Source organism: Lissotriton helveticus, chromosome 1_1 (genome assembly GCF_964261635.1).
Source record: "Lissotriton helveticus chromosome 1_1, aLisHel1.1, whole genome shotgun sequence".
Lineage (NCBI taxonomy): Eukaryota > Metazoa > Chordata > Amphibia > Caudata > Salamandridae > Lissotriton > Lissotriton helveticus.
Window position 1 is genome coordinate 1,806,451,412 of NC_136057.1, and position 12,726 is coordinate 1,806,464,137.

The 12,726-nt window shown below is 45.7% G+C and overlaps 1 protein-coding gene across 3 annotated transcripts in view; it reads left to right on the forward strand.

The window, feature by feature from the left end:
- Positions 1–12,726, forward strand: part of LOC144753030 (cytochrome P450 2D15-like) — a 298,908-nt gene that overhangs the window by 89,136 nt on the left and 197,046 nt on the right. For all 3 annotated transcript variants that reach the window (XM_078640834.1, XM_078640846.1, XM_078640840.1), the window contains exon 2: positions 9,929–10,100. In XM_078640834.1, the coding sequence (XP_078496960.1) occupies positions 9,929–10,100 (172 nt within the window). The remainder of the gene's footprint in view (positions 1–9,928; positions 10,101–12,726) is intronic.

Consider the following 12,726-nt stretch of genomic DNA (forward strand, 5'->3'; position numbering starts at 1 on the left):
CTCGGAAAGATAAGTGGAAACATGGGTTAGCCAAGGTTTTGCCCGGGCGCTCACCTTCACCGTATCTGCGAGCAGCCACCTCATGGTGGAGGCAGCTAATCTCGCATTCAGCTTCTGAGTGGTACTAAGAAAGTAACCCTAATATTCCCCAGTTTGTCTGGGTTGGAGTTAGTGCAGTAAACTTGTTCTAGCATTCGGAGGTCAGTCTCCAGGCCTCTCAGAGTGTCCCGTATGGCTCGGAAGACTCCGACCTGTTTGGCGATGCTTACCCCTCTTATCACCGCCTTAAATGATTCCCAGAGAGTTGAGGGAGATTCAACCGAACCTGTATTGAATTCAAAGAAGTCAGTGAGGGGGCTGCGCAATTCTTCTTTAAATACCATGTCTTGCAAGGCATGTTATGTTATGTTATGTTATTTGGATTTTTTAAGCGCACAGCTGCCCCAGCCAAGGGGCGTCCCGGCGCTATATCTAGAACAGATAACACAACCAAATAACACAGAAAAAATAGGGAGTGATTAATAGGACAAAGGAAAGAGGTGAGTTTTGACAGCTCTTCTAAAAGCAAGAAGGTCCTCCAGAGAACGAATGTGGGCCGGGAGTGAAGGTAAGCGCCACAAGAACATGCGCTGATGGATTTGTGGCCGTTTTAGCGTAAGGCACACAGGGGCGTGATCAAATAAAGTGCGGGGCATATGTTTGACTGAGGTTGTCCAGGTGGCCACATCTCGGTTAGTGAGCCATAAATCAATACGTGACCAAGAGGCATGGGTAGTGGAAATACAAGGGCCCTCAGTTTTGGTAGGGTGCATATGCTGCCAGAGGTCTAACAGGGAATTCTCCTGCATCAGTGTGTGTAGCGTGGCGGTGGCAAGAGGATGCTGTGTTCAAGCACTGGATCTGTTGAGAGTGTTAAGTGGTGCTATGTTGATGTCACCGCCCCATATGACTGGATATCAGCCAAGGGAGGAGAGCTGTCTCCAGATATTCAATAAAAATTCAAGGTCATCCAGGTTGGGGCCGTAAATGGCAGCAAGTATAAGAGGCTGGGAGTAGAGTGTACCCGTTAGTATGACATATCTGCCCACAGTATCAGTGTATACTTGGTCATTGCACCATGATATGCCCTGTTTGATCAGGATAGTGACCCCCTGGCATAGTTGGAGTATGCTGCTGAGTAGGAGTCTCTCCAGTGGCGGGTCTTGAGCCTGGCAGTGTTAGTGAAGGCAAGATGGGTTTCCTGTAGGAAACATATTTTGGTGTTATGTCTGGCTAAGTAGGCGTGGATGAGCCTGGATTTATGGTGATCATTGATGCCTCTTATATTCCAGGTGCTAAACGTTACCACAGCCATACCAGTGGCTTGTGATAAGTGTAGGTGTATTGCTGGTGTTGGGACGTCCGCTGTTCTAGTGGGGGCTCTGTCGTATTCTGTGTTGTTCTCGAGTGTGACAAAGTATGCTGGGTGCTGAACATAACAGACTGTTTGAAGGAACACAAACCCATAGCAGAGGGGCGAATCTCTGGCCTCTGACTACAACTACCCTATCCCTCCCTCCTCCCACTCCAACCCCCCAAACAGGTTGAGATACATTCCACCCATCCCCGCAAGCAACAAAACTATAAGGAAAAAGTGACACCTGGGATTCACCCAGTTGGAAGCGAGGGCTCAGCCGGACTATCACCCGTGTGAAGGCGGGATGACCCAGCGAGAGTGTACAATAAATGCATAGGGCCCAATAAACACAACACTGTTTGCCTGTGAAATGCAGAGAGATACAATATAGAAGGAAACAAGCAATGTCGGAGAATAACAGCAGGATATGTAACCCCGGTGATCAGCTAATAAAAGCAAAGGAAAACCACTAATCATTGTCATTTAGGCGGCTATTTTCACCCTCAAGCGGCAAGGCGTGGGAGCGGTCCTTGTTCAGTTGCTTCGCAAAGGCCATAGCCGCCTTGGGGTCCATGAAATAGCGGGGTTTGCCCTCCGTGTCGATTCACAACTTGGCCGGATACAAAAGGGCATTTGTGATGTTAAGGTGCTAAAGTAGCCGCCTCGCCGGCAAAAAGTCAGCTCTGGCATTTTGGACATTTAGAGTAAAGTCCGGGTAGAAAACGAGAGTGTTGCCCTGATGTAGTACTTCTTTAAGCTCTCTCGCTTTCTGCAGGATGGCGTCGTAGTCACGATAGGTTAAGATGCAGGCAATGATCAGTCTCGACGCAGCCCCCGGGGGAGCCCGAGGCCCCAGAGAACCGTGAGCGCGCTCCACTATGAAGCATTCAGATAACGCTGAGCCAAAAGGTTTGCGCAGCATTGTTTCTAGGTACTTCCCCACTTTACCCATCGTTGTTGTCTCAGGAATGCCTGTAATGCGCAGGTTTTTCCTACGGGAATGCGCTTCAAGGTCCTTGTTCTTGGCGCGTATAAGGTCCAAAAACTGGTCCATCTGAAGCAGTGTCTGCTGTGTCTTGGTAATGGAGTCATCGGCATCTGACACGCGCCCCTCCAAGAGCATGATTCAGTTATCGTTGGTGTCCACACGTTGTTTGAGTGCCAGATCATCAATTTTAGAGTTGATTGTCCTCAGACAAGTTTTGACTTCCAGGAGTTATGATTTTAATGTCCTAGTCTTGAACACTGGAAGCCTCAGTTTGTGTGGCCTGATCGCCGACATCCGGCTGCGCTTCGCCACCGCGGCCCGAGCATTTACCTTCAAAGTTCAATATAGGTTGCCTCTTATCAGTTTTCCTCATCTCGTCTAAAGGGGTGGAAGCACTGACCCGGGTTGGTTCAGGCAGCACACCTCGCAAAAGAAACAGCAGCGTAGAAGCCCCAGGAAGAGGCTCAAAGGGGGTGGATCTCACACAAAGCTTTACACAACCAGTGGTTGTAATGCTGAGGGAGGCTGTCAGGCGCAGCCGGCACGAAGCACACCACTGTGGCTAACAGTTGCAGGGTAGCCAGTAGTTGCTATGATGAAAGGCAATTTTTGTCATGGGGCGCCAGCTTTTCATCAAATTGTTGCTTCCCCCAGCGCGCAGCCACACGTGTAGTCACAAATACTGGCCTGCTGTGCTATTCAAGGGTTCAGACCATGTATCGGAACTCCCCTCTCTATCAGGGTGGCTGAAGCGTTCCTACAACATCCTTAGATCGATCCAGGCCTCCTTTTCAGCAGAGTCTGCAGAAGGGGTCGTCAGCATCGGGGTGGGACGAGTTCCATCGGCTACGCCAGACGTCGTTCTGGCGGAGTTCCCCCCGGTTTCCTCCGATGCTTCTCTCTCACTTTTGGCCAGTCTCAAGTCAGGGTCGCCATTAGATCCCTGCCCTGCCAAATTTTTGGCCAGGATGGCGCCGCTGATGAACACTTTGGTGAATCCTCTCCTGAATTTATCCTTGAGAGAGGGGAGGCTCCCTCTGCCCTGGAAAAGGGCGATGGTGATCCCCCTCCTCAAGAAGCCGGGATTGGACACCGAGGTTCTGGCCAATTATAGGCCAATTTCTCTTCTTCCGGCCCTTGCGAAGCTCACGGAGAAGCACGTGCATGGCGTGCTTTCTGGCTTCCTTGAAGCAAATGATCTACTGCACCCCTCGCAATCCGGCTTTCGGCCGAACTTGAGTACGGAGACGGCACTTCTTGAGGTGTCAGAGGCCATCCGCGAGACGCTGGATGCAGGAGGGAAGGCCATGCTTGTCATGCTGGACTTGCCGGCGGCCTTCGACACCGTCCCCCACGAGGCACTTATTGCCAGACTTTATGACATCGGTCTGAGGGGGACGGTGCTCAAATGGTTTACATCGTTTCTTGAGGACCGTCGACAAACGGTCTGGGCCTCCCCGAGCTCCACTGAGATGCCGCCACTGGGAGTCGGAGTTCCACAGGGCTCTGTGTTGAGCCCGACTCTTTTTAACATCTTTATGACCCCCCTGGCGGCACTCGTGGAGGCTTTTGGGGCCCAGATCGTGTCCTATGCGGATGACACGCAGCTTCTTTTCACCTGCAGGAAAGACCAGTCATTTGACGGGGAGAGCATTCGGGGGTGTCTGGAGAGGGTCTTTGACTGGTTTCAGCAGAACGGTCTTAAGGCCAACTCCAGTAAATCGGAGGTTCTGCTGTTTGGCTGTGCTTCGGAACCGGAATGGCGTGAGTGGTGGCCGGCGGATATGTGCCCTCCCGCTCAGATATCTATGGCTGCCAAAAATCTGGGAGTCAAGTTCGATAACAATCTCACGCTCAGATCTCACATTCTCGGTCTGACAGGCACCTGCTTTGGTACCTTAAAGATGCTCCGGAAGTTCTTACCTCTGCTTACAGAGGAGCATAGAAAGATCACTGTCCAAGCTCTAATAGGATCTAGATTGGACTATGCTAATGCTCTATATCTAGGGATTCCGGATTATTTGGTCCAGCGGCTGCAAGTGGTACAGAACTCTGCGGCTCGCGCCATTTTTGGCCTTCATAGGCGGGCGAGAACATCTGGGGTGCTACAGTGACTTCACTGGCTCCCCATCCGAAAGCGGATTATGTTTAAAACTTTGACGCTGGTGCATAAGGCACTCTCTGGTTTCGGAGCAAAGTATCTGCAGCGTAGATTGGCCTTTTATCGCCCGGCTCGCTCACTGCGGTCGTAAACTTTGTTTATGGCCGTGGTTCCCCGTGTAAGGAAGGCTCGCACTGGGGGTCGCTCCTTTAGTCTCAGGGCCCCCCAGCTGTGGAATTCTTTGCCTCTCGCCCTACGTAGTATTCCCAGCCTGCTCCTGTTCAGGAAAAGCCTTAAGACTTGGCTTTTTAATCTTTAGGTTCTTTCTTTCTTTCTAGCTCTTTCTTTGTTGTTATTATTGTTATGTTTTTTAATTGCTGAGTCGCCCACATAAAGCGCCGGGACACTCTGGTTGAGTAGCCGTGCGCTATATAAATAAACGTTTAACATAACATAACATAACATAACATCAGGTAGTGGTGCCTCCAAGGCCCCGATGGCACTCAACAGCAAACCCCAGCAGTCAATCTAGAGCAAATTTAAGCAGGCCAGAGCGCTCGCCGCAGGCAGGGTCACATCAATTCAGGGGGGGAGCAGCAGGGCCACCCACCGTACGCAGGCAAGATATGTCCACTTGCCTGCAACCAAGCACCTCTGCAGCACACCGCCCGCAGCAAATTCCAGGCAGGCTTGGCCGCTCACCTCGAGGCCATGCAGCCCCAGTCCGGAGGGGGTGGCAGCAGAGTCGCCGGCCACAGGCAGTTCATTGTTGTCCCCCACGCAGCAGACGGGGATCTCCCCAGAGGTCAGCCCGTCGCAATTCCAAGGCGGGCCGGGAATCTCTTCTCCAGGCTGCACTGCGTCTCTGCATCACAAGGCAGACAGCAGAGTCATGCCGGACAGGCAGGCCTTGTCTTAAGCTATGCAGGTATCCAGGCACCTCTCCTTTAGGAAGGGACCCCCTGGTAACAACATAGCTACTTCGGTCGCAGCTCCGGAACCACAGGGTTCTTCGACTGTGGTAAAAATAGGCTCCAGTATGTGACCAGTGGGTAAATAAATTGCCCTATAGTTTACAACCAAAAGGCTAGGCACCATTTCAGGTTTGTGTAAAAAATAGGAAGCTTTAGCAATTACTACTCTACCACCAGTACCCCAATAACCTTATTTTTCTCCACTCATCATCCCTACTCCCAACAAATCTCTTCTTTTCCTTTTGGATGGTCTTGTCATACTAATAATGCCTGCACCTTACTAAAAGACCTTGTTGCTAATCTGCCCAGAACATTTACCAGAACAACCTATGTACTACAAAGCATATAACACCCCACCTGACAGAGTCTACAGAATTCTGTCCCTCTGCAACCTCTCAAAGAAGACGAACAGACATGACAGAAGACCCTGGTGAGGCATCAGCACCAAAGTCAGACCAGTTTCTAAAACATATCAGACTCAATATCTCTGACAGCAAAAACCTGAGGAATCCTTAAATCTATAGCAAAAAACAACCAGTGGTACAGTCATATGGAAACATATTGCCACTCATGATACACCCAATTTGGACAGCCCATTCATCAGAGTGATACACTGGCCCCTAGAAATGCAATGCAAGAACCCAGAGCACTGGATCCAAGCTCCATGTCCCCAACTCTTGAAGTACTTACATCAACAGCAAGTATCACCTTGAGGAAAACTTGAGGACACCACACAACATTCTGGTTGCCCCAACAATTATTTGTAATGCATCTTCATTATTGCTTGCTCCTTAAAGAAGAATAAAGTAGAACATTTTTTACTGAGACCAAGCTGAAGCCCCATTTTCCACAGAAACATGAACGTGAGTTAATGCTTCAGCCATTCCACATGAAACTGATCAAAGAAGAACTGCGGTGGAAGATTCTCTGTAGTATAACAGCCAATCTAGAGGCTACTGTCATTAAAGATTATTTAACACCAGAGTACACATTATTCCTGATTTTCTGTTCAGAAGTCACATATCAATCTACCTTATTCCTTCTATTCTACTGACCACTGTTACACAAGGCAACATTCACTGAGCCCTCCAGGACATATATCAAAATTGACAACCTACTCTATGTATCCTAGAAAGCCCCAACACCAATCATGGTCCGTTAGTGTAAGCATTGGGCTCTGCTCTCACCTTTTTTTCCAGTGCATGATTGGTGTGTGTTAGACTAAGCAAAGGTCAACCTGATAGTTAATCATGTGAAGGTGTGTGAGCCGGGTGCTTGTCATGCACTGATGCACAGGCTCCATCAAGCCAAGGTTCGTAGGACTAAAGTTACAGCCCTGCCCTTAGGGCAGAGACATCATTAGTAGGACAAAGTCCTAGAAAAATCTGCCCCCTGATGAAGCGGGACAGTAAAAAATTCAGCCCAGGGTTCTTTATATTTAAGCCCTGATGAGCTCATGGCTGAAGGCCAATCAATGAAGTCTCACACCAGCCTTTCCCATTCGTCCCAGAATTGAGTGGGGATCAGTGCCACCCCACTCTATGAGGAGCTAGAAAAGGCTCCCCTTTTCTATAGCTAAATCATGACCAGACTCGCCAATGAGACGAGGTAACAGGATTTTCAGGTTTCTGATAAGACTACCTGAAGCTACCAGCTCTCTCCAAGGCCATCCTGCTTCCAATTTCCTGCTACCCACTGCCGGCTCTATGGAGTCTCATCATAACTGTCCTTTGCCAAGTAAGTAGGTCGTTGAATATTTAGTACATGTGCACATATACGAAAACATGTCCATGTATGGACATATGTGTGCTTATGAATAGGTGACTGTAGATGTATACATGTGCTTGTGAATGGGTGGATGTGGGTATATGTATGTGCTTATTAATGGGTGTAAATGAGTATGTGTGTGTGTGTTTGTGGGTTTGTGAGGTGGGTGTGAGTGTGTGTGAGAGTATGCATGAGTGTGAGTTTCTGCTTGCGTGTAAAGGATTCTCAGTTAGCCAACTGCTACTGCTCAGCACCTGGTTTGCAAATTCGGAACTCAACCACACCTCTGGGCTTCTCTGTAATCTTAAAGAACTCAACCACCACCACCTCCTCACAGGGGAAGAATAATATACAGAGCATCCCTTTGATACAATATTGACCTCAAAGAGTTTTATCTCATTTACCTCAGTGAACGGAACACGGACTGTCTCCTGGAGAACTCATCTTACCAATTATACCAACTTAACTTAAAGCTCTCTATGGTGCAACCACTACCTACTACACCTAACATCACGAGGACAGCTTCCCCTTTGTGAATGAGTTCCAACACTCCTAGGGTGTCAGTAACTTTTCAATGGTTAGTAACGACAAATGCGACTGCAAAGCACAAATACAGTCCATAAAAAAAACAATGAGGGGAGAAAATACCTTTGACTCACCTTCCTATTTAATAACTGGACTAATTTGTAAACCCCCTTTTTTAAATTGCAAAGGCTTTTCGGATTCATTAAATGGGTCTAGTACCTAGACAAATACCATTTACTATTCAAAACCCCTATGATTCTGGCATTGCAGCGTTTGTGACTGTAGAATGGTTTCATTCATCAGAACCATAGTTCCATAAGGAAATAGGTATCCCTAATCCATTTGCCGTCAATTGGGTCAAATGCAAACAATAACCTTCAGTAGCCACATAAAAGACTTCTGGTAAGAGCTCCTTAACATATAAACTAAAAGGCAAAGAGAATGGATGTTTAAATTAAGTAACAAAAATAGTAATTTCAAAAAGGGCTATTAGGAAACAGGAATGGACTAAGAGGTTTTACTAAGGAACCTCAGCACGAGGCTACCCGGAATCTGAAAGGGTTGAGTTGAAGTTAGTTACCTTGATGCACAATGTTTTTCTTTAGTGATATTGCAGGCATCCAAGCTGTAGGCTTTGAGTAATTTTCAGGTTTTGTCTCTGGTGACCCTATCTATGTGCTGCAAAAATCATTTCGGTTGACTCAACAGGGAAATACAATCCTTAACTGTAGTACCACAATCCCCTTGACTTGATATAGTTCACTCCTAACTGCACCTCAAACCCTTCCATTGTTCTCACACCACACATATTCATTTCTTTAATGGAGTTGATATCATAACTGTTTTCACAGTATGGTATGGCACAACTTGCTGCTTGTACTGTCCATGCATATTTGCTTTGCAGGACTCATGCACGTCCTAGAAATATCAATGTCTTACAAATGCTTTTATAGGTTAGTAAAGAGAAAGAGTTATCAACATGAGAGCTATTATGGGGCATCAGTTCCTCATGGAAATCAGTGGCCCTTTAGGTGAGGTTGCCTGTCATAATAAGACTATACTGCTTTCTCTATTCTTCTTACATGATCTCATTCATTTTTGGGTTTAACCTGCACAGTGCTTGTGAAATCTATTGTGTTTAATATAAATAATAAAAGGGGCTTACATCCTGCCCTTATTTTTTATTGGTTTGTGTGCTTCCACTTACTTTTTCTCCGTTTCTATTGGCTGTTGCACACTGTTTCCTGATTTTCAATGTGTGTTTGCTCTTATCAGTGTACCAAGGCCCAATTACTCCTTTTCATCCGCCTAACTTCTTTGTGAGGCTATTCTCTTGATGCTGACAAAGGTCAGAGTTCAAGTATTCTTGCTGTCCCCTGTGCACCTTAGCTGCACTGCACTTCCTGTTTGTTCAGCCTTCTGTTTTTAATGCAGTTTTCCCTCAGACACCCCTTCCCATGTCTTCTGTTGGCTCGTAGTATATTTTTGATATGATATAATTTCGAAGTTTGCAGCGTCTCTGTTAAGTACAAGCCATCACATAACTGCAACTTTGTTTCATTGTTTATCAGACGTGCTACATGTCCGAGGGGGCCGGATTCCCCTTGATGGCCAAAGTAAATAATTCATTTTATAAGTCCTGCTCTGGCTTAAAGAATGGTAATTTTTTTCTTAACCTTGGAATCTGTCACATTTAAAACAATTCTCTGCCACTGGTTTGAGCAGACTGATGTCTTAAATAGTTGAAGAACTGGAACAGTGGTATTTTGCCACCTTAGACAATGGGAAATAGTTGTTAGTCGTTGGAACTTTAAAGTCATGTGTTGCTTTTGGCTGGATAGTCGCAGCATTTGTATCCAAATCTAATGTAATTACAAAGTTCAAATTAAAAAAAAAACACAATAGCATAACTCAAACCGAAAAAACAACACAACAGAAACATAACTGCACAACACAGCAAAAGACAAATACAACAACCCTATTATAACACAACAAAAACACAACACATCACCACCACAGCAAAATGCAACACAACAGATATGCACTGGTGTTTGTAACACACATCACCACCTCTTCCACTATGAAAAAAACTAAGGACATGCCATAGAACCATTAAATATTGTTTGTGTTCTGACCCTAATGCCATTCCCTAATTTTCCTCCCTCTCTTTATTGCAGCTCAGGAAAAAATATGGAGATGTCTTCAGCTTACAGTTCTGCTGGACAAACATGGTGATCATCAGTGGGTTCGAGTCAGTGAAGGAGGGACTGATTACCAAATCCGACGACACATCTGATCGTCCTTTTTTCATAACGTTACAAAAGCATGGCTTTAAGGAGAATAGTTCAGGTATGTGCCCACAATCCATAGCTGTAGGGAGTTTTGGAACTGGTCAACAAAAATGTTGCTGTCAGTATAACTATCACCATCTGTCACATCTCTAAGCTGTCTGGGTCTGCATTCACAAAGCTATATACCCTGTTTACCAGGGTAATATCACTATTGGGATTCAAAGAAGTTGGTTTTACACTCTTAAAAGAGATCACTCATGCAAAGATTTTCATGTAACTAAAGATACATATTTATTACCATTGGCATTCCAGAGATGGGTTGAAGTGGGTGTTTTTGCAATCCAAAAAACTTTCCAATCTATAAATAATCACAAGGTCTTTTCTCATCCATTCCTAAACTAAACAAGCATTGGCAATACCAATTGATTTTGCCTATGCAAACTCAATTGGGTTTGCCAATGTTTTTTTACATGTTGTCCAGCAACACATTAACAGTGTGGTGGGGGAAATAAGTAGCAATGCAAATGGGTGATAACTGACAAATACGTATTGCTTGAGTCACCTTCCTCCTACAAGCTATCCTTAAAGAAAAGACATCTTTAGTAATAAAAAATTATCAAAGTTACCGATTTCATGCGCATGCGAGATTCCGGGACCATATTTGGATGCCTCGCCAGTGGTATAATTGAATGGTGTGTTTATCGCATAAATGCCAAGGCATAAATTGCTATGCATCAAGCGGAAGAAGAGAGTAATTAAAATAAATGTAATGTAATGTTGACAAGACGTGGTGTAGTTATTACATGAATGCTAGTACACAAATGTATATGTTTGGGGAGGAAGAGAGTCATTAAAAATAAAAGTACCCCCAGTGTTGTATAGTAACAGCGAGCCGGAAAAGACTGCAGGGGCTGTGTGAACTATGCTCTGTTTCTCTGATTAATGGAGGGTCAAAGGAGTACAAAAGTCAACCACAATTTAGTACCAGCTGGATAGCGATACAGGGATACTGCACAGGGGTGTCAAAGCTGACATCCAACAGGACTCTACCAGCCCTTACTCTTTTGCCTATCCCTTCAGCCCTCTGTAGTGATCACAAGTTGACATGTTGGCGCTTTATAAAATCCCCGGAATATGTAGACTTGAGATGAGTCAGGTGGTCTCAGTACGACTCAGTGCGTACACAATGCCTGTTGGGCCAGTTTTGCGCTTATTGACCTTCAATGGAAATGGGCTGCTAGGGAAACTTCCAGTCTCTTCCATGTAACAGGTAATTCCCTTCACCTCTCAGTTACGGAGCAAAGTAGAGAGGGCACTGAGCAGGGCTGAAAATACCAATAGCGCCAAGAAGAAATGTGTGTAGTCCCCATGATGGGGGTAAGTATTAATACGCTGATTTGTGGAGGACAAAACATTCAGAATTCTTCTTGCTCCTCTGGTTTTGGTAGCCAAAAGAACTGAGAGAGAAGGATAAAATAATTTATCAGTAATGGGTCATCACACAATTATTTTTATTTTATTTTTATTTTGAAAGTTTTATATAGCGCGGACAAGATCCTTGCAGATATCAGAGCGCTTTACAAAGAGAAGTACATGAGGGAGCATAGTCAAACAGATAAATCAATAGGTCAAATAGTACAAATAGGTGGCTACAAAGCCAAACATGTGTACAAAATAGTACAAATAGGTGGCTACAAAGCCAAACATGTGAGTAATAAGACAGTTAATACAAATAAACAAATGGGTCAAAGATGTAGTATAGATCGGTGCAGAGTACTAACAGTGTTCGAGATAGTAGTTCAGGTGTATTTAGCCATGAGGATAGCTTTTACTTCATTTTTAAAGAGTGTGGTGGAAGAGATAAGCCTGGTCTCGGGCGGGAGAGAGTTCCAGATCCTAGGCGCCATTCCTGAGAAGGAGCGCTTATATGTTTTTTCCTTCCGGAATCTTCGAGGTTTCAACAGAAGATTGTTTGTGCCTCTAGTGTTTCTAGCTCCTCCAGAGATTGTCAGTTTCTGAGCGAGGTATCCGGGTGAGTTTAGATGTAATGCCTTGTGTGTCATGCAGACGATTTTCAGATGTATTCTAGCTTCAAAAGGCAGCCAGTTCAGGGATTTCAAGTCAGGGGTAATATGGGAGTGTTTTTTTGACCCAGTGATGAGTCTCGCTGCAGCGTTTAGAGAAGCTCTTAGGGGTGCGGTTGTAGTTAGGGGGAGTCCACAGAGGGCGATGCTGCCGTATTCAATTCGAGGGATGACTAGTGCTGGTACTGCGGTTTGGAAGTCTTTGGCTGGGAGGTAGGGTTTAAGTTTCCTCAGAGTATTGATCTGGAAGTTTGCTCCCTTTGTTGCCTTGCTGATATGTTGCTGCATGTTCAGATTGGTGTCGAGTGTTATGCCTAGAGATTTTGCTGAGTCCACGATGGTGGGTTGGACATTGAGTGCGGTTAGGTGTTTAAGCCAAATTTGAGTGGTGGAGACCTTCGCTGGAGGTGAGATCAGAGGGAACTCTGTTTTCAGGGCATTGAGTTTGAGATGATTGTCGGCAAGCCAGGATTGGGTGCATCTGATCGTTGAGTTCAGGAGCAAGATGTCTTTGGGGAACTGTAATTTGAGATAAAGTTGGGTGTCATCTGCGTACATGTGAAAGTGTACATTGGATGCTTGTAGCAAGGTGGTGAGGGG